This window comes from Ziziphus jujuba, chromosome 5 (genome assembly GCF_031755915.1).
Source record: "Ziziphus jujuba cultivar Dongzao chromosome 5, ASM3175591v1".
Classification (NCBI taxonomy): Eukaryota; Viridiplantae; Streptophyta; class Magnoliopsida; order Rosales; family Rhamnaceae; genus Ziziphus; species Ziziphus jujuba.
The window spans coordinates 3,844,517-3,865,484 of NC_083383.1; the positions used below are offsets into that span (position 1 = coordinate 3,844,517).

At 37.1% G+C, this 20,968-nt stretch overlaps 5 protein-coding genes across 5 annotated transcripts; all 5 read left to right on the plus strand.

The window, feature by feature from the left end:
• On the plus strand, positions 1-1,961 carry LOC107433698 (lecithin-cholesterol acyltransferase-like 1). The gene is made up of 2 exons (XM_016045021.4): positions 1-605; positions 736-1,961. Exons 1-2 carry the CDS (start codon positions 226-228, stop codon positions 1,661-1,663), a joined length of 1,308 nt encoding a protein of 435 aa, XP_015900507.1. The 5' UTR covers positions 1-225; the 3' UTR covers positions 1,664-1,961.
• A 1,043-nt stretch (positions 1,962-3,004) lies between these two features.
• LOC107420430 (lecithin-cholesterol acyltransferase-like 1) lies at positions 3,005-5,227 on the plus strand. Its single transcript, XM_016029390.4, has 2 exons — positions 3,005-3,541; positions 3,903-5,227. Exons 1-2 carry the CDS (start codon positions 3,162-3,164, stop codon positions 4,816-4,818), a joined length of 1,296 nt encoding a protein of 431 aa, XP_015884876.1. The 5' UTR covers positions 3,005-3,161; the 3' UTR covers positions 4,819-5,227.
• A 1,416-nt stretch (positions 5,228-6,643) lies between these two features.
• Positions 6,644-9,232, plus strand: LOC107408778 (U-box domain-containing protein 30). The gene is made up of 2 exons (XM_048476359.2): positions 6,644-6,785; positions 6,984-9,232. Exon 2 carries the CDS (start codon positions 7,541-7,543, stop codon positions 8,906-8,908), a length of 1,368 nt encoding a protein of 455 aa, XP_048332316.1. The 5' UTR covers positions 6,644-6,785; positions 6,984-7,540; the 3' UTR covers positions 8,909-9,232.
• Positions 9,233-10,946: 1,714 nt separating this feature from the next.
• LOC107433675 (uncharacterized) lies at positions 10,947-14,524 on the plus strand. Its single transcript, XM_016044991.4, has 3 exons — positions 10,947-11,755; positions 12,494-12,681; positions 13,635-14,524. The coding sequence occupies exons 1-3, from the start codon at positions 11,197-11,199 to the stop codon at positions 14,169-14,171; spliced, it is 1,284 nt and encodes a 427-aa protein (XP_015900477.3). The 5' UTR covers positions 10,947-11,196; the 3' UTR covers positions 14,172-14,524.
• A 389-nt stretch (positions 14,525-14,913) lies between these two features.
• LOC107433672 (protein PHLOEM PROTEIN 2-LIKE A10) lies at positions 14,914-16,850 on the plus strand. Its single transcript, XM_016044987.4, has 2 exons — positions 14,914-15,226; positions 15,399-16,850. Exon 2 carries the CDS (start codon positions 15,430-15,432, stop codon positions 16,705-16,707), a length of 1,278 nt encoding a protein of 425 aa, XP_015900473.1. The 5' UTR covers positions 14,914-15,226; positions 15,399-15,429; the 3' UTR covers positions 16,708-16,850.
• Positions 16,851-20,968: the final 4,118 nt, after the last annotated feature.

Genomic DNA, 20,968 nt, shown 5'->3' on the forward strand with positions numbered 1-20,968 from the left:
GTGCACTATAAATAGAAATTAATAAAAAGAGGCTGCTAATTGGATTCCTCTTATGTCCTCATTCCCATCAAGGGACAATTAATTAATAAAACGCATTGTCGTCTACCAAATAAATAAAATGCATCGTCGTCCACGTGCTCCACGCATTCATCCCTGCACACTTTTTAAAGAACCCACGCATCGGATCTCACTCATTCACGTCCCTGGAAGGCTAGAAAAAGAAAAATGAAGGAATTAGGATGGAAACTGGCGCTTCTTTCAACGGCTATGATGCTGTACACGTGCCAATCAAGCAGCAGTAATCTCCATCCTGTGATCTTAATACCTGGGATAGTAGGGAATCAGCTAGAAGCTCGGCTCACCAGCGACTACGTGCCGTCGAGTCAGTCATGCAAAGAACCGCCTCAGAAGCTCGACGACGGTTGGTTCAGGATTTGGTTCGACCCCAGCATCCTATTGGGTCCATTTACCAAGTGCTTTTCAGACCGTATGATGCTTTACTATGATAAGGATATAGATGATTATCACAATGCTCCTGGGGTTCAAATCGGGGTCCACCGTTTTGGTTCCACTGAATCCCTTCTCTTCCTCAATCCTGCTTTGAAGTAAGTATTCATATAGATATATTATATCTTATTTTTCATAATTCGTACTATAATTTTTGTGTATAAATTGATTTGATTTCGGATCAATCATAATATTTACCATATATATATATATATATATATTTGGTAGGGATAAAACAGCATATATGGCAAGGTTAGTGGAGTCATTGACAGAAATAGGATATGAAGACGGCAAGACCCTCTTTGGAGCTCCATACGACTTCCGCTATGGTTTGCCTGCACAAGGTCATCCAACCCATGTTGGTTCTAAGTTTCTCAAAGACTTCAAAAATTTAATAGAAAAAGCAAGCATCTCTAATGGGGGAAAGCCCGTAATCCTTGTCTCACACAGCTTAGGAGGCCTTTTTGCACTCCATCTTCTCAATCAAAACCATCTTTCTTGGCGCCAAAAGTTCATCAAGCATTTTGTTGCACTCTCTGCACCATGGGGTGGATCTGTGATGGAAATGCTCACTTTTGCTTCAGGATATACTTTAGGAATTCCCCTTATAAAACCATTGCAGATCAGAGAAGCTGAAAGAAGCTGGGAAAGCAACTTTTGGTTGCTTCCAAATCCCAACAATTTTGGTGGTGAAAAACCACTAGTTGTGACTCCAAATGCCACGTATTCGGCGCATGAGATTTCTCAATTTTTCATTGACATTGGATATCCACAGGGAGTATATCCTTATGCAACACGCACTATGCCTTTGATTTTGGAGAAATTAGATGCACCCGGTGTGCCTGTTACTTGTATAATTGGAAGCGGTGTAAAGACTCCAGAGACTCTGTTTTATGGGGAAACTGGGTATGATAAGCAACCGAAGATTGTTTATGGTGATGGAGATGGAACAGTGAATATGGTGAGCTTGTTAGCACTTGAATCGATGTGGGCTAGTGAGAAAAATCAAATTCTTCAGGTCCTTAAAGTAGATGGAGTTGATCATTTATCCATACTCAAAGATAATGTTGCTCTTTCTAAAATTGTTGATGTAATCTCTGGTATCAATTCTGAGTTGATCAGCTATGTAGAGAATATTGGTGTAATGGGGCAGTGAAAATGCATCACATATCAATTTATTAGTGATAAATAAGCCCATTAATTTGGAGATTAATTGACTGACTTTTGATTGCTAGTTTATCTTAAGATTCTGAATATATAAATATATTGTTAATATATGTGTTTTGATTTTAGATATAATGTATAACATTTATGTTACATCTTCCCATGCAAAAATAAATATTTTAAACATGTGATAATAATTGTATATGTAATAATTTACTGATGCTGTCCTGTACTTATTATAATTACTTGTTGCATAGCTGCCATAATAAATTAATGTTCTTTTCTTCCTATATATTGTATAAGATGCATTGGAGAGGTAAAATTTGAAACGCAAAGAACTGAATGCTAGTTGTTGATTCATTAATATTACGTGTACTAAAGTATTAAGGCTTCTTATCTTATAGAACACGTGTTGCAGAGCATTCGTCATTTATTATCCGAATATCCAAAAATATAAAGCATATCCTTCGTCTATATCCTATATTAGTGGTCCTTCCTTCTTCATTAATTTCTTGATGTACCCTGCACATTTGTGGATTGTTATTTTATAAATTCTTTATTTATGGTCTCTAGCTAGCTTACGCTTAGCGAGTACATCAACTTTTAATATTCATATTAGTTGTCGCAAACTATTAAACTTTGCGGTTGCTTAATTGACTGGGTGTGCTTTATGCTTAGCAGCCAAATTTAAATTTCTTTATATATATATAATTTTATTTATTTATTTATTTTTTGCATGTATGAATATTTGGGCGGGGAGACTAGATTTGAGTCATTATCCCAAGAACAGTAATTTATTTTTATCACTTATAGTTATTTTATATGCTTAAGTTGACATTTTGATCACCTTGAAGTTTGAAGTGATTTTAAAATATTTGTATTTATGCTCAATATTATGAGTACAAAAAAATTAATATCCTTCACTTTTTTTTGCTTTTTATGGATATCCTTCTTATTTAAGGAACATTTTTCTTTTTAAAATTGAACTGGGAGTGCATTCAGTTTGTCTAATTAATGATATCAAGGACTTAGCAAAGGAGAAAGACCCTTAGATGGGCTTTCTAAGGGTCTTTCTGGTCTAGCCTGTAATCATTATTGGGCCAAGGAAGACATTATGTCATTTATTGTGCTAAAGTATTAGGCCACACGCAACAACATTTGAAATTACTTGGTTTTGGTAAGTGGACGTTCATGTGGGCGATTGGGTAGACACCAAACATCATCCAACCAAGACGAATTAATGGTGGGTACTGGGAAGGCCAATTGGAATTTTCCTACCCTTTCTTTTTGCCTTTTCTTATGCAAAGAACAATCAACTTCAACAATTACAATATAGTGCATTCTCGTCCACATATTGTCGTTTAAAGAAGGGCATGTACAATTACAATCCATCCAAAAATCAATAATAAATAATAAATAAATAAAATACTCCATCTCTCATCAACTCCTGAAAGACTGGTACTAAAAAGAAGCGATATAGCTAGTAGCCAATGAAGGAAATAGGATTGAAACTGGCAGTGCTTTCAACGGTTATGATGCTGTACACGTGTCTAGCTAGCAGCGGCAATCTTTATCCCCTAATCCTGATTCCTGGGAACGGAGGGAACCAGCTAGAAGCCCGGCTCACCAGCGACTACGAGCCCTCCGGCCTATTATGTAAAATTCCGTTTCAGAAGAGAATAGATGGTTGGTTCAGGTTATGGTTCGACCCCACCGTCCTGTTGGCTCCATTTACCAAGTGCTTTGCTGAACGCATGATGCTTTACTATGATGAAGATTTGGATGATTATCATAATGCCCCTGGAGTTCAAACCAGGGTCCTTCGTTTCGGCTCCACCGAATCCCTTCTCTACCTCGATCCTCATCTCAAGTAAACCCATCTTTCTACTACATTATACTCCTCATTTTCAGATTTCTGTTGTGTGTGCTGTTTTTACTTTTCCAATTGTGTTTCTGTGTGTCGACGTAGTACCATGTCATTTACTAAGATACCCCTAGTAGATAATCAATTTACTGATGTCAAATGGGTAATATAGAATGGACTTGTACCACTGCCAGAAATTGACAAACAAATCAAGATATTTAAGCCTGAGTATTGATGAATTAGCAGTTTAAATTAGACTTTTTTTTTTTTTTTTTTCGGGAAACACAAATGAAAATAAGAACATACTTAATTATGTAGAAGCTATTTAAATTACAGTATGGACTAATTATAGTTGATCCATTTGTAGATACATAACAGAATACATGGCACCACTGGTGGAGTCTTTGCAAGAAATAGGGTATGTCAATGACAAAAATCTTTTTGGAGCTCCATATGATTTTCGATATGGTTTAGCAGCAGAAGGTCACCCATCCCATGTTGGTACAAAGTTTTTACAAGACCTTAAATATTTGGTAGAGAAAGCAAGCGCTTCTAATGGAGGAAAACCAGTAATACTTGTCTCTCACAGCTTAGGAGGTCTCTTTGTCCTGCAACTTCTCAATCGAAACCATCTTTCTTGGCGCAAAAAGTTCGTCAAACATTTTGTTGCACTCTCTGCGCCATGGGGTGGCTCTGTATTGCAAATGCTCACCTTTGCTTCGGGCTATTCATTAGGAGTGCCTTTGGTAAAACCTTTGCTAGTCAGGGAAGAGCAGAGAAGCTCAGAGAGCAATCTTTGGCTGATGCCAAATGCTAACATTTTTGGTCGTGAAAAACCACTGGTTCTCACTCCAAATGCCACATATTCTGCATATGACATTGCCCAATTTCTCAATGATATTGGATTTCCACAAGGGGTTTATCCTTTTGAGACTCGGATTTTGCCTTTGATGGAGAAGCCAATAGCGCCTGGGGTACCAATTACATGCATATTTGGGAGTGGTATCAGGACACCAGAGACTCTGTTCTATGGAGAAAATGGATTTGATGAGCAACCAGATATCTTATATGGGGAAGGGGATGGAACAGTAAATATGGCGAGCTTGTTAGCACTTGAATCGCTGTGGGCTAATATGAAAAACCAAACTCTTAAAGTGACCAAAGTACGTGGTGTTTCTCATACATCGATACTCAAAGATGATGGTGCAATTGACAAAATTCTAGGAGAAATCTCTGCTATCAATTCTCAGTTAAGCTATGTTGAAAATGTAATTGTGCAATGAAATTTAATGCATCACTATTGCAAAACTGCTCGACCATATCAATAGGGATATATATATAGTTATATATATATATTTTCTGTTATGAAAAATAAAAATTGTTCATTTAATAGGCAGTAGACTAAACCACCGCTGTGTCATAAATTAAGCAGTGTATTTTGTTGACATCGTTACAAGAAGAATAAAGATGAGAATGATTTGGAAAGCTAGAAACTTCAACTCCACCACCAATTTGTGAAAACTGCAATTTACTGAAGTGGGCTTGTGTAATAAACGGCCTTTGGTTTTGGGATTGGATTAGCTTGACCTAAGCCCACTTAATCCTACATATACAAACCTTGTTGCATAAGGAGCATTCTCTTTTTGGTTTGCGCTTATTTATTTTATAAAAAGCTTCACTTATTTTAGTTTACTCCCTTATACCGTCAATAATTATTAGAAAAATAAAATTCATTATTGCTTTGCTTTGTAAAGGTTGTAAATTTAATATAAGTTTAGAAAAAGAATCTTTCCAGCCATAATAAAAACCAGCATATTTTTAATGTGATCAAACAACCGACTCTATAAGTTGATTAAAGAATTGCCGCCGAGGTATTTGGTGCAAATTTGTTATACCCAAACCTAACCATTTTTTTTTTTATTTTTTGAAAAATATCCAGACCCAACTTTATCCCTATTTAACTACGATTGAATAGCCTCAACTATCTCAAACTGCCAATTAAATAAAATTTAATCGACTATGTGCCTAGTGCATACTGATACTAATCAGATGCAAGATTTACTTTAAAAAAAAAAAAAATAGGAAAACAAATCGCCACTGGACTACGTGCATGACTAAAACATTCCACTGATGAGACATCTTGAATTGAATGGTAAAAATCAGTTTCTTTAATTGACCAAATTAATTGGAATCTTTCAAAGCAAAAAAAAAAAAAGATTTGAGTTCAAATCTTGAAGGGATAATCTTTAAAAATCTTCTTAACCCAAAAACAAAAAAGTTTAACAAACTTTGAATTTACCAGTAGGACAAAAAAGAAAAAAAGAAAAAAAGAAAAAAAAAAAATATATATATATATATAAAGAGACACATAAAAGTAGGGGAAGCTGGAACGAGAAGGCCCGTGGTGTGGGGCCCAGGAAGAGCGTGCCTTTCATAAAGTGCCAGCTCTTCTTTTGACTGGTACCGTTTGAGGGTCCAAGATTTGCATGTAGATGTAGCCCCCACCCCTACCACCACCCCAACCCAAACCTCGATTTCCTTTTCCGGTCTCCGGTTTGACCACTTTGATGGTGCTGAGCTACTTCGCTTTTTCGCTTTTTGCCCATCCACGCACTGACACGTGGCGGTGGGAACGGTGCGCATCTGACGCTTTTGCTCTGGCTTTAACCCTTCCTCTCCATTAATTAATTATTTAATTAATCCCAAAATTATTACTAAAACAGATAGGGGCGAGTGCAAAACTGCACAGCTGGGAAATTGAGATTTGACTAATAATATTCTTTGGATTAAGCGTTTTCATTACAGGTTGTGTCACGCAGTTGCGACAGTGTTGTTAATAATATGCTTCTCTCTCTTTCTCTCTCTCTCTCTTTCTCACACACACACACACACTATTTCTTCGCAAAATTTTTTCATTATTTGCTAATTAGTCCTTTATTCCACACACATTCAAATCCATACAATCCATTACCCAAGATTTGACTGCACGTGTGCTGCACGGTTGCCCAGGCTGCAAAGCAAAACCACCGGTTATAGCCGGTTACTCTCAGTGATCTTCTACTTTCCCAAGAAAAAATTGAAAAAAGTATATTATATACTTTTCTTGAAAAAAATAATAAACAATTTTTATGGGGGTTCTCGTCACCTGCCCCACAAGAAGACCAGCAGTGAAGGAGACTGTGCAGAGGATAGCTTGTTCTCTTGCTCTCCTTTTTTCCTCTCTCTTTCTGTCTATCTCTCTCTTCATTCGGTATCGTTCTCATTTTCTCATGTCTTTACAGTTCTAAAACCTTTTTGAATATTTATGCCATCAATCTTTTTTTTTTTGGGTAATTTGGAAATTTTCAAGGGGTGTGGATACTGTTCCTGTTCGTGTATTAACTTTTTATGGGTTTTGATTGCGTCTTTTACTTTTTTTTCTTCTCTGATCGTGGTTGATGATTTCAAGCTTTTTTCTTGAGCTTGAAGAGGAAGTGAGTGAGAGCTTTGGTATTAGAGAAGAAGATTACCAACTTCAATTCATCATGGCCTTGATTTGATGATGATGAAGGGTGGTGTAGTGGCACTGAAGAGTGAGGTGGGCCTTTTGATCAGAGAAAGAAATCAGAGATGATAAAGATAGCAGATAAAAGCAAAGAAATAGGAGAAAAGATTGCAGCCGTTGATGGTCTTGGTTGCTTGTAATTGTCAACGAGAACATCAGCCCAAAGATAGTCAAAGAACGGGAAAGTGAGAGAGAGAGACTATTCCTTCCCTTTTTTTTTTTTATTTAAAAAAAAAATTTCTTTCACTTTTTCCTCTCTCTTTTTCTTTCCCACACGCTTCTTGTCCTGGGATGTGATGGGACAGATGGGTCTTCAAGGGGAATTCTTGTTGTTCGCTTGCTTGCATTTTTGAAGGTCGCTCATTCCCCTTATCCAGTGTCTCCATTTGGTTTCTCTCTGACTGAGAATTTGGAAAACCCAAAAAAAAAATAAAAAATAAAAAATTAAAGTATATACCAAAATGCCGATGTACCAGCCTCCTAGTCGGAAAAGAGATGGAGATGTCAAGCTTGATATGGGCGGTGGAGGCCAAGTTCTAGATCTGGAAACCGCGGTCAAAGATGGGATTTTGGGCTGCGGTGGTGGGTTCATCTGCGGCGGCGGCGGCGGCGTCGCTACTGAAAAATTGGATCTGACGAAGATGATTGAAGAGCTCGAGTCCATTGAGGTTCCTTCGGTGTTTATTTGTCCAATCTCATTGGAGCCAATGCAAGATCCTGTCACTCTTTGCACTGGTCAGACCTACGAGAGAGCCAACATTCTCAAATGGTTCTCGTTCGGCCATAACACTTGTCCCACAACGATGCAAGAGCTTTGGGACGATTCCATCACGCCGAATAAGACCCTTCACCAGCTGATTTACAGTTGGTTCTCGCAGAAGTATGTAGCCGTCAAGAAGAGGTCCGAAGATGTGCAAGGCAGGGCTTTGGAGCTCCTGGAGACATTGAAGAAAGTTAAGGGTCAAGCTAGAGTTCAAGCTCTCAAGGAGCTCAGACAGGTGGTGACCACTCATGGGTCGGCTAAGAAGACGACGGTGGATAGTGGTGGCGTTACTTTGATTTCTTCTTTGTTGGGTCCTTTTACTTCTCACGCTGTTGGGTCTGAAGCAATTGGAATCCTCGTGAATTTGGACCTTAATTCGGAGTCAAAGAAGAATCTGATGCAACCGTCCAAGATATCCTTAATGGTGGACATGTTGAACGAGGGCTCTATCGAGACCAAGATCAACTGCACGAAATTGATACAGATATTGATGGAGGGCAAGGATTTCAACTCAGAAGAAGTTGTGTCAAGCTTGAGTCTTGTGGTTGGATTGTTGAGGTTAGTGAAGGATAAGAGACACTCTAATAGGGTATTGCCCGGACTCTGTTTGCTTAAGACTATTTGTTCGCACGAATCTCTCAGAAACTCCGCTGTGAGTGTTGGGGCTGTTCCTCAATTGATTGAGATCTTGCCGGGCTTGAATAATGAGTGTCTGGAATTAGCCCTTAACATCTTAGAAGATTTGTCGACTCTCCCTGAAGGAAGATTGGCTTTGAAAGATTGTCCAAATACAATACCCAATTTGGTTAGATTGTTGATGAAAGTTTCAGAGAGCTGTACCCAGCTTGCGCTGTCGATTTTGTGGGCTGTCTGCAAACTTTTCCCGGAAGAATGTGCTTCACTAGCTGTTGAGGCAGGTTTGGCGGCGAAGCTTCTGCTTGTTATTCAGAGCGGTTGCAATGCAGTATTGAAGCAGCGAGCCGCTGAGCTCTTGAAATTGTGTAGTCTAAATTACACTGCTACTATCTTCATTTCCAAGTGTAAGCTTACAAGAACAATACAATGAAGAAAAAATAAATATATGGCAATGTTGATATACAATATCTTCTCATTTTTCCTTCATCCCAACGGAAGAAGAACTTGATTTGAAGACAGAGTCGATTGGGTTTCTGAGGTACCCGTTGTTCATGTGTATATTCGATTAAACTACTTTGATATAAATTTGTTTCCACTTCAAAGAAGCATCATAATGTGGATTGAATTACCATTTTTTTTTTGTTTTCTTTTTTTCTTTTGCATAGCTGTAGACTTGTTAACTATATATTAGCCTTTTTTCTCACTGAATTTTTCCAATAAGCCTTCAATCCAAATTGAGATTATTTCATTTGTAGACCATGGAAAAATCCTTGAAATATAGTTTGCTTTTAATGTCGCAGTCTACAGGAGAGTTTGTATATCATGACTCTATGAGAAGTTGAGAGTGGTTAAGTGTGCATCGTGAGTGTAGTTAGTTTTCCTTGTTGGTTCCCATTGGTTCCTGAATTCTTCTCCTCCCCAAAGTGAGGACTCAAATGTGAAACCCTTTTGCAATTAAGTACTTATAATTCCATTTTTCAATTTCAACAAGCTCCTTGGTGCCCTAATCGTTCAGACTCTCCATAAATGTGTGTATTAGTCTTTAAGAATCTCACCATTGTAGAGTTTGTCTAGCGTTTTGTTCAGAGGAATGAAATTGTATAAGATGATCAATATTTTTTTTATTTTTTATTTTTTATTTTTTGGGGGTGGTTAAATTGGACACCCGGGTGTGGTTTCTCACACAAATTAAACATTTTGAACTTTGCACATATTACCCTTGAAATGACCAATCCGGATAGAGGAAATGGATTTTTACATTGGGTGATGAAAGAGGGAATTGGAAATTTTCCTCTTTCTTGTGTAGTAATCTAAAAAGTGGTTTGAAGTATATAACCAGACAGAATTTCTAGTAAATATAACCAGACAGAATTTCTTGTATGACTATACTTTCCTAATATGATACTTTGGAAGAAAGGTAAAAAGATGCTAAATTGAGGAGGGGTGGAGGGAAGACTTCCGTTCATCTTTGAAAGGTTTACAATTTGTGTAATTTCACAGGCACAAAAAGAGAAGTCATGCTTATCACTAAAGCAAGCATATATAAGGTCGTAATCCCTCTATTCCAACCCCTTCCCCACCCCACCCAGCCCATGAGAAGTTGGGAAAGAATAAATAAATAGAGAAAAAAGCCAACCAATATGTCAAGAATGATGGGGTCAAGAGTACAGAGACAATGCGCTGGCCATGCCAGCATGTTCAATGTTCAACATGGATGGGTCAGCCTAATTTTCTCCTCCTACACTCTATGGGAGTCTCCGTTTATGATTGCTAGCTATTCATATCCAAAACCTAACTTATCATTCGAAAGCATCCCAAAACTGAATGCTAGTCCTCAAAGGGTATGCAATTATAAATTAGAATAGTTAAGAAATGTTAATTAAGAAACAGGAATTCCCATTTGATTGCTTTGAATGCAGGGTTAGTCCTGTAATTTGTACGATAAAAGATTGTGTTGTTAGAATTTTGGTATTGAATTGTAGTAGTTGAAGCTGGACCAGCCTCGGAAGCTGAAAGGTCCCTCGTTGTTCGCTTTTGTTGTCACGAAAGGGTACAGAATTCACAGGGGACACCCTCTGGACCCGGAAAAGAAACATGGTGGTGAGGTGGGAAAATAATAAAAAAGCACTTTGAAACCTTGTGTGCATGAAAAGGAGAGCGAAACAAGAGCCAAACACAGCCCTTGGTATTATTCGCGCTATGGCAACTTCAGCAAGACCATTAACTTACCAAATTTTGAAGAGCGTAAAATTGTGAGGTGGGGTTGGGTTTATTGACTATTGTGGTCTTTATCCCTGTCTGAAACAACACTGCAAAAGTTGGTTGGAACAAAACAAAAGCCCATATTTGACCCTAACTGCAAAATCATGGGCTCAGAAAACTGAAGCGTCTCACTATTAGGCTTTTGTCATATTAACCCATGAAAATATATATATTCACGCAAATTAAAATCCTTTCCAGGTCAGAATTTTGAGATCTAGCGCAAATCTGCCAGATCATTTATACATGTCGATCTTTTTGAATTTAATTTAGATCTGCAGCGATGCTTATATGGCAACAATCTAACAGAGAATGTCCACGGTAGTCACTGAAGCACCTGATTGCCCCTCCCACACTTTGCACATTTCACCGGCACCTTTTTATTTTTGAGACTACCGGCACCTTTAAAATGCCCATTTTTTTAAGAACAATCACTTTCTACCAAAAAACAAAATTAAAATGTCCTGGCTGGCTCGCTCGCTTACAAACTCCCTCCGACTCGACGACGACGACGACGAAGATGATGACAACGACGTCGTACCAGATCATGGGTTTGGCGATCTAGCACAATCCTCACCGGCTAAACCCCACCAACCCCACCACCACCAACAACAAGAGCGAGAAGACCTTCACAATGAAAGTGAAGTGCACGTGGAGGACGAGGATGAGGAAGAAGAAGAAGAAGCCCATTCCAGAGGAGTCAAAGAAGACCTTTCCGAATTCAAACAAACCCTAACCCGCCAATTTTGGGGCGTTGCGTCATTCCTAGCACCCCCACCTTCGCAGCCATCGACGCCCTCCAATCGATTGGGTCTCAATTGCGATCGATCCGAGCCGTTTGATCAATCCGATCAGGGAACCAATATGTCTTCCAAGGGAGAGGAAGAAGATGAATTGGAGTATTTTATGGGACGCGCCGTTGGGATCACTGAGGAGGTTCTGGCCTTCGCGAGAAATATCGCGATGCATCCAGAGACGTGGTTGGACTTTCCTGGAGATGAGGAGGAGAACTTGGATGGTATGTATGTATCTTGTATGCTTGAATGCCTTTATTACATTATATATATATATATATATATATGTCTATCTCAATCTCAATGTTCAATTTTTGTACGAATTATTTTAGCTTTTTGTTCTACATTGTTTATTTTCCATAATGCAGTTAGCATTACATTTGAAATTAGGATTCTATTTGTACATAGTTGTATTGCATATTACTCTTCAAGCTTCAGGTTGTTTATAACCATGCCCACATGTTACATGATATGAAACCATTCATTGCACATCTACTGCTTCCAACTACTCTGTAATCATGGTGCTTCTTACTAAATGTTTAATTGGTTGGTCATTATGAATGTAATTCCAAGCACTTTACTTTTGATCCCGTCAAAAATTATCTTCTCTTGGTCGGGATTGAGCAATATAGGCCTAGCTAATCTTCCTTCAGTATGTCTCTTCTTGATGAGTGGAATTGATGTATACTTTCTTTGTAATTATAGACTCACCTGGATTGCATCTACAATCGCATAGTGGGAACCATTTGACAAATTCATATCGAAAAAACTTCAATTTGTAGAATGTTAAATCATTGGTTTGACTTTTTTTGTTAACATTTTTCTATAGAGGTAATAAAATTTTAGACCTTTTTTGGTTGAATATGCTCGCTCGCTAGTTTAACTTATTTCTGTTCTTTAGATATAATTATTGGTGTGGGACTCTTCTATCATGGTTAATTCATTTGTATTTGTTTTTTCAGATTTTAACATGTCTGTTGCTCAACAAGACCACGTGTTTGTAATTGAACATCTTGCCCCTAGATTAGCGGCTTTGAGAATTGAACTATGCCCCTGCCATATGAGTGAGAATTACTTTTGGAAAGTCTATTTTGTTCTTTTGCACTCAAGACTCAATAAACAGGATGCAGAAACATTATCCACCGCCCAGGTAAACAATCTTTTTTCCTCGGCTGAGGCCAATACAAGTTCCGAGATTAACTAGTTTCGGTAATATTTCTTAATAAATTTAACTAAACATAAACTGGAACCAATTTATTTTGTAGCCAATTTTATAGTGGCAGCTTCCAATTTGTTCTTTTCAAGTGAGACCAGTACTAAATATATTCACAAGTTATTTTTGCTATGTTAGCGGTTGGTTGAATTTCATTGTCCTTGGGATTTCTATGACCTTTTGGCCTTTTTTCTGGCATTTCTCAATATTTGTTCATGATCATTGCATGTTCTTTTTTTCGAAATTCAATTTACTTTTATTGCAAAGCTCCTTTCATCTTGTACATCTTCTCTTATTACTGTAGTTCATTTTAATTGTATTAAGGTTGGATCAGTGGACACTCTGCTAGATGCTGAATCATTCATCTTCTCCTTGTCTAGCTAAGCTTGATTCTGTCAGCTACCAAATGAATCCTTAAAACTGATCCTAAACACACAATCCAATAATCACTTATTACTCTAGTACAAGTTTTAGGTTGCCCTGTAGAGTTTGATGATTAAAAAGTAAGGGGAGGGATGTGTAAGAGTCCATTGATTCCTTTTGCTTGGTGATTTCTTTAGTTTGTTTGATTCATCTCTTTTATTGTTATAAATGGTTGTTACAAAAATGGGAATGGCTCTATTTAGTAAGATATCAAAGGCTGGAAAAGGAATAAAGATTTGATTCAAATGGGTTTAAAGCAAAGGAAAAGGGGATTTGGATATGTCTTCAAGTTTTCTATTTCTGTGATAGTCTTTTTATAATTAAAGAGATTGTTCTTAAGAGATTAGATGAATCTTTTAGAATTTTAAACCTGTATCATGCACTTTTTGATAGAGCTGTGACCTGGTTTTGGGCTAGGCTTGAAGAACATATATATGACGAAATGTTTCCAACCACGTTACTTGTAGGTAATGGCTGCTAGATCAAAGTGGATGCAGGAGCTACAGAGTCATTCTACATCAGACTCTGAATGGCTTGGAGGAAGCAAATTGTGTTTAAAAGAAAATTCTAACACATTGCATCAAGATTTAGTAACTGATTCATCCTTTAGTGCTCATTTTGAAGATATGCTGCTTGAACCTTCTGAATCAACCATGCCTTCCTGTACAACATACTTTGAGCCTGAGAAGCACCCAGTTGGAAGTTCCGAGTGGCAATTTATTGATAAGTCTGTAATTGAAGAAAGATCCATTGTTAAGACTCAGGATAAAAATTCAATTGTTGGTCCATCCTCCAAAATACTAGTTAAGAACAATGATGATGATGATGATGATGATGATTGGCCAGAGGAAGATTATGAATCGCATGAGTATGGTGGAGGTACAATACATGTAGTAGATGAAGAAGACATATCTTTCAGTGACCTTGAAGATGACAATTTCCACGCACCCAGAAACTTTAAAACTATATCAATGGAACATGAAACCCCAACCAAAGACCCGTAGAAGACTCTGCTCTCTGATATCTGTACTCGTTGGATATGGTGCTAAAAGTCATCTGATGAAGTCTTGGAGAAAGAACTTGACTGACTTGAGAACCGTCTTACAGTTGGAGCCAGGCCTGCCTTGATAGTATTGGCTAAAAAGTATTTTGTACATGATGTATTATTATTTGTTTTTATAGAGCAATGATATGTTTGATTGGTTGTGTGAGGCGTGTAATTACAACATTTTTAGTGATTCAGAGAGGGGAAAAGAAAGGCTTTCCCATCTAAAGAGGGGGAAAAAAAAGAAAAAAAGAAAAAAAAAAAAAATCTGTGCTGTTAGCAATGAGAACAATTTTGCTTTTTCTTGTGCCATGCATTTGTTGTTTATGTCAGCAAGTGAATTTCCATTTTGAAAGTAAAACCTTGTAGTGGTAGAGTTTAGCATACTCCCATGTGGCAGGTTATTAAAATTTGATAAGCAAAAAAAGTACGTCAAAATACAGTTGAAAAAAATCATTGAAGACGCTTCTTTTCTGTAAAAATCACATTTACTATTAAACTATCAAAATGTAAACAATAATTAGAACCAAAAAACTATCGTTTCACGGAAATTTAATTGCGTAGTTTGTTTATTTGGAGCATAAATAGTAGTTTTTTTTTTTGGTTGTTGTTGTTGTTTTAACAGCAGGCAGCATTCAATGCTAGGACGAGGGACGCATTCCTCAGGTTTGCTCTTATCTTCATGAAATTGGTTTTTTGGGTTCGGAGCTTACCATATATATATATATGGGTCGGATCCTTAAGATGGTCAAGGATATAAATTTATATAGAAAAGGAGGCTATTGTCATCGGTTCTGCTTTGTTACACATCGCACGGTATCAAGTTGTAATGGTAACGCCATGTCGTAATAGATAGGCAAGCATTGTTTCTCGTAAGATTGGCTATTGAAAGTGGCCATGCAGAGGCTTCGTCTTGGGAATATGTCCAGCCTCTGACTCTCTGCTGCCCAGTCCATCTCCTCCCTCTCTCTCTCTCTCTCTCTCGCTCTCGCTCTCGCGAACGCACATAACGAGGTTCGTCGTCTACCATTTAATTTCAGTTTTGCTCTTTTTGATTTTTCCCCACAAATTCAATATATTGGGATCGTAAACGCTGAAACCCCACTGGCCTAGGTTTTATTGATCCTCTTTGATTCAATTTGTTCGTACATAAATCCAATTCTTTTTTGCATTTTTCTCCGTACAGTTTGGAGAGGGGTTTTGGGCTGTCTCTCCTAATGGAACTTGAATTAGTGAAGGAGGGGTTGAATTTTACCCACCGGAGAAAAAAATGGCTTTTGATTCTTGGGGCTCTTGGCGTTTCCGGTTACGGTGTTTATCGTGTTTATCATTTGCCCTCTGTGGCTAGGAAGAGAAAAAGGCTGATGAAGCTTTTTGGAGCCCTAATTTCTATCGCCGAACTGGTCTCCGATTCGGCAGACACGATCGGAATCATCTCCAAGGACTTGAAGGAGTTTCTACGTTCCGATTCGGATGAAATGCCCAAGAGTTTGATTCAAATTTCAAAAATTGCCAGGTCGAAGGAGTTCTCCGAATCGTTGACCAGGTTAAGCGAGGCGTTTACTATTGGGATTTTGCGCGGTTATAAGTCGGAGGCCAGAAACGAGATTGAATTGGCAACGGGTTCTTCGAGTCCGAGCTTTCCTGATAGGGTCATGGAGAAAATTTTCTCTACGGCCGGGACTGGTTTTGTTTCGGTAGTGGCTGGAAGCTTTGCCAGAAACTTGGTTCTGGGTTTTTACTCCAATGGGCAATCAATCAACCGGCCGAGTGGATCTAATTCAACGGATACGCCTACATGGTTGAATGTGGTTTGCAATGATAAATCCAAGGAGCTAATAGCAGATTGCATTCGGGCTTTTGTAAGCACTGCAGTTGCGGTTTATCTTGACAAAACGATGGATATCAATTTCTACGACGAGATATTCGAAGGATTGACCAATCCCCTTCACCGAAACAAAGTGAAAGACATTTTGGTATCTGTCTGTAATGGGGCTGTGGAAACACTTGTGAGAACATCTCATCAAGTACTGACAAATGCGAATTCGAGCTCAAACACAAATCCAGCAAATTCTTCTTACTCGGTGTTTGATCAGAGTGAGAGGGAAGGTCCAAGTGGAGCTAGAGAGGAGGAATGTTTTGTGACGAAAGCATCTTCAAAGCATATAAAAGAGGGAAGCTCATTTCATGATATTCAGAACAGTGGGTGGGTTGGTAAAGTTTCATCAACATTAGCAGTGCCAAGTAATAGGAAGTTTGTGTTTGATGTAACTGGGAGGGTGACATTTGAAACAATTCGATCGCTTGTGGAGTTTATGTTGTGGAAGCTGTTAGATGGTTTGAAAAGAAGTGTTAATGTAGTTCGTGAAGAGGTTGTGGACAGGGGATTGGAAGTGATAAGATATTTTGGTGCAAAGTCTTCTGTTATTGTTACCATATGTCTTGCTTTGTATTTGCATGTCTTGGGTGGTGCCAGAGTTGTCTTGCCTGCTTGATTCAATGGAAGGAAGCCCCTGTTTTGATACCGAGGAAGATTTTGCTCATTCAGATTTGGGAAGGTTTGCCATGTATGTCCCTTCTCGTAATTTTTCCCTCTTATAGAATAGAATGATTTTATAAACGGTTTGTGATTGTTTCATGCTGTGTTTCTTTGTAAACTGCCAATTCTAAACAACTAAAAGAAAAACTATAAGAAGAAACTGAAAATGGAAATTAAAAACATAATGCTTACTACTAGGCTACCATGCCTGTTATTGTCTTTATCAAATTTTTTGTGTGGAAATTTCTTTACTGCCTTTCATAGATGCACGGACATAAACGTATTTTACCGTTATTTTAAAGTTCGCAATTAAGCTTTGGCAACTTCCTTTTGAATGTCAATGGAAGAATTAATTGCCTTTTAACGATTGATGCTTTCTTATTATTTATGTGAGACTCCGTCTGCTTTATGTAGATAAAACAAAGTAGAGCTGAAGGCTTGGTAATAATTCGAATTTTCATTATCAAAAACGCTTTGCTTGGTGGGCACAAAAACACAAAAAAAGAAACAAAACCAAAAATAAAAATAAATTAAAAAAAGGCGTAAAGGAGAAAATAATAACTGTGATTATTTCTTCAACGACATTCAAATTCCTAACAAACTATAATAGAAGCCAAGGAAGCTTTTAAAGAATTACTTCTCTACCAATCGAGCCGATCCGATTAAAATATATATAACTGTTTAATTTATTTTGGTGCATGCATTTTTCATGGCCTTTCACCGAATGATACGTTTGCCGATAAAAACTTCATGGATTATTTTGCAATTCAGCTGCCTTGGTCCTTCTCAGCAAACAATCCTCCTTCCCAAATATCCTTTCACAATTCTCATCTTCCATCTCCAGCACCTTGGTTCCCTCAAAAACCTATAAAAATTCATATGGAATAAGAACCAAAACATCAAAACTAGATTCTTATAAACTTAAAAAAAGAGGTCCTTATGATTTTTCCGACGCTAATGACCTGAGAATTGATATATATATATATAATATGAATCAATAAAAGGACTTAATTAAAAAGAGTTACGAACCTTGGGATCAATTTTGGTGGGTGGACGAGGGGCTGGGGTAGATTTGAGGGTATTCCCAGCTGGAGCAGTTCTGAGGGTATTTCCAGCTGAGGCAGGATCAGCGGCATAGCTCAGCGCAAAGCTAAGGACGACAAGGACTAAAGTGAAGATGGCGATTAGCTTAGCCATTGTTTTTCTGTTCAAAAGCTTCAACAAATGAGGGTCGTTATATGGGCGATAACAGAGACAATTTATAGAACGACAATGGCTTGATTAAGTGAGGTCGACAACACAACTTTGTTTCATATTTAGAACCCACCAAGTGTCCTCTTTATCTTGCTTTGTGCCGATTTATTTGTGAATTATAGGCAGCTAATTAACCGTTAATTATCTATGTCCCCCATGATCTTTTTCTCAAATTTCTACTTACACGTGATTGGCCTTTGATGTACACATCAGATTAATTTATCATTTATTGGAAATTAGTATTTGTAATTCAATTTTTCAAAAACAAATAATAAATACTATATCAGTTGATAATTTGCATTAGCTTCTTTGAAATGTTTTTCTAATTATTCCCATTTCTATGATAGGTTTAATTGAACAACGAGATGGAACATATATGTAGCACATAATGTAAATTGCCATATAAGGTCATTGTCTATTTAACACTACAATTTAAGGCTTTCATACAAATTTAGAATTTATAGCTTATCAAAAGCTTAACAACAAGGATGTTGTTCTTTTAAGCATTTATATTCGCTTTTATTCCCTTTCCAATACTTCAATTTATCTTCAAAATTTACGGGTATGGATGAGAGATAATAGATGTAGATAAGGTGCTTCTATTTGCATGTAAGCAGAATAAAATAAGTAAATTAATTAAGGTGGAGCATAAAGTTATTACTAAACTTCCCAATAACAGATATGCGGGTACGTTGTAGTCTCGTATATAAGGATTAGCGAAACAAGAATGGACTTTATTAATAGAGTCGGTAGTTAATTTGTCGCAATATCGCTTATAATGGCACAATATCATATTTCACACATATCAAACAAGTTACTTAGTCTTATAGGATTTAAAAATAATAGGCGAACATGCAATGTGGATTTTCTAACCTAGGACTTAGAAATGTGATTTTCTTTTCAGGAGAAGCCCATTTCCATCCGATTAGGTCCGCAAGTCGACCATGTGGTTTCCTCATAGCATAAAATTGAAATTGCCCCTCGAACTTGAAGAGGCCAATTGTTAGATACTAGATGGTGTTGTATCTATATAACTCGTGTTGACACAAGCATGGGCTTGCTCTGCTCCTAAACTCTATTATTTCTTTGAGAACATAAAGCAAATCAAATAATTGAAATGGGCACCAGAGAATGGAACTATTATAAGTCATCAATGCCCATCATTCCTCCGTCAACATTTATATGCCAAAGTCTGTCCATTCTTCACTAATATAAGTCGGTCAATATTCAACAATTAAATGGGACATGGATACTAAAAATAGTGATAAAGATATTATGATGATTTAATTAGTTCCCATTCTTCTCGTCACGTTCTGAAACCCATGACAACGAATATTTTGTATCTCTCCCAGCTGCAAAAACATATTTGTTACTAGAAGCTTTATTTGGAGTGACACGCTCACCTACACAGTGATAGGTACCTCGCAACTTCAGAAGCAAATGGACTTGGAAGGTAGGTTTTTATCTTATGATTTTGAAAGAAACATCAAAGCTTACATGCAATTGTCAAAAAAATTAATACTCCAAAATCTTAAGGTGATACTTTCCTAATCTTATCATTAAGACTCTTAATTGAATAAAAAATAGGTGAAGATGAGAGAGAAAGAGCGATGGGGTCGGGCAGGGTAGGTCGGTAGGGGTAAGAAGTAAATGATGAGACGCACATCCACCTCCTGAGTCTCATCATTGTCTTCCCTCTGTCCTTTCCCTTGCTTATCAATAATCTTTATTATTATATGGCCATTTGTGTCTCTCCTATTTTTATTAGCGTTGCTTCTTTGTCAATTATTATTTTAACTTCAACTTTTTTGAAGATGCTTCTATAACTAATTTTTATTTTTGGTGATTTACCAAAAATAATTTATTTTTGGTGAATCGATGCTTCTATGAGTAATATCTACTAATATCTATGCTTATTCCCCAAATTATTATAATTACGAGTTTGGCCCCCCCTCCAAAATACATTCACCCACCTTCCTACCCCGTTCATATTTTTTCCCCCTTCTATTTTCCCAGCGTTATATATATATATATAATTTTTTTTTAAATGTTTAGGTGGAAAATTAACATATCATGATTTTTTTGCATAGGTTTTCTTCGACTTTTATCTTAGTTGAATAATTGCACTTTTCTTGTCTAAAGTATGAGTAAACACCGCTATGCCTTCACACACAGGTCAAATTTATTTTTTAATAAATTTTTAGATCAAATATTACATGAGAAATTACTTGATGTGAGAAATTTCAACGGCTTTGACTTTTTGGTTCATTTTGTTAGTTCACGTGCTTAAAAAAAAAAAAAAAATTACACTGGTTTTTGAGGGAGGCAAAATGTATGAACTTACAGAGACAATACATGTAGAGTGGTTGAAATGTGCAATGTAAAGTATCACACGAAATATTTCATGCGTGCCGGACCCTTTTGTTTTTGTTTAAGTCAAAATATGACTGCTCATTCATTTCAGCCGCGCAACAATTTATGGTCTAATCTTTTACGACCAAAAACAAAAAAGTATGACAATTAAATACACGCATTAATTGAGACTTCCATTATTTTTTAATATTTTTTTCGGTCCCATTCTTTACATTATTTCAATTATTGCCTTTTCCTTTTTTTTTTTTTTTTTCAATTTTTTGTTTATTTGGTTCTTCGTTTTGAAGTTTGAGGAGGTTATCTTCCATTCTAAGATATACTCTACACCCATTGCTTAGAACCCCTTAAAAAGTAGGGAAAAAAAAACAAAAAAACAAAACCTACCGAGTTGAGTATTGAGGGTACCTCTTGGATCTTATTCGGGTCCAAATCATGACGGCCCAATTAACCCAGAAAGGACACCTATAGGGATCAATTTTAGAATGTCGAATTTAACACCGAGATATGTTTGTAATTTCAAAAGTTTCAAGGGTATGTAATGGAATTTGAGTTTATAATCATTAACATCCTCAATAGAATGTCTCTTAAGA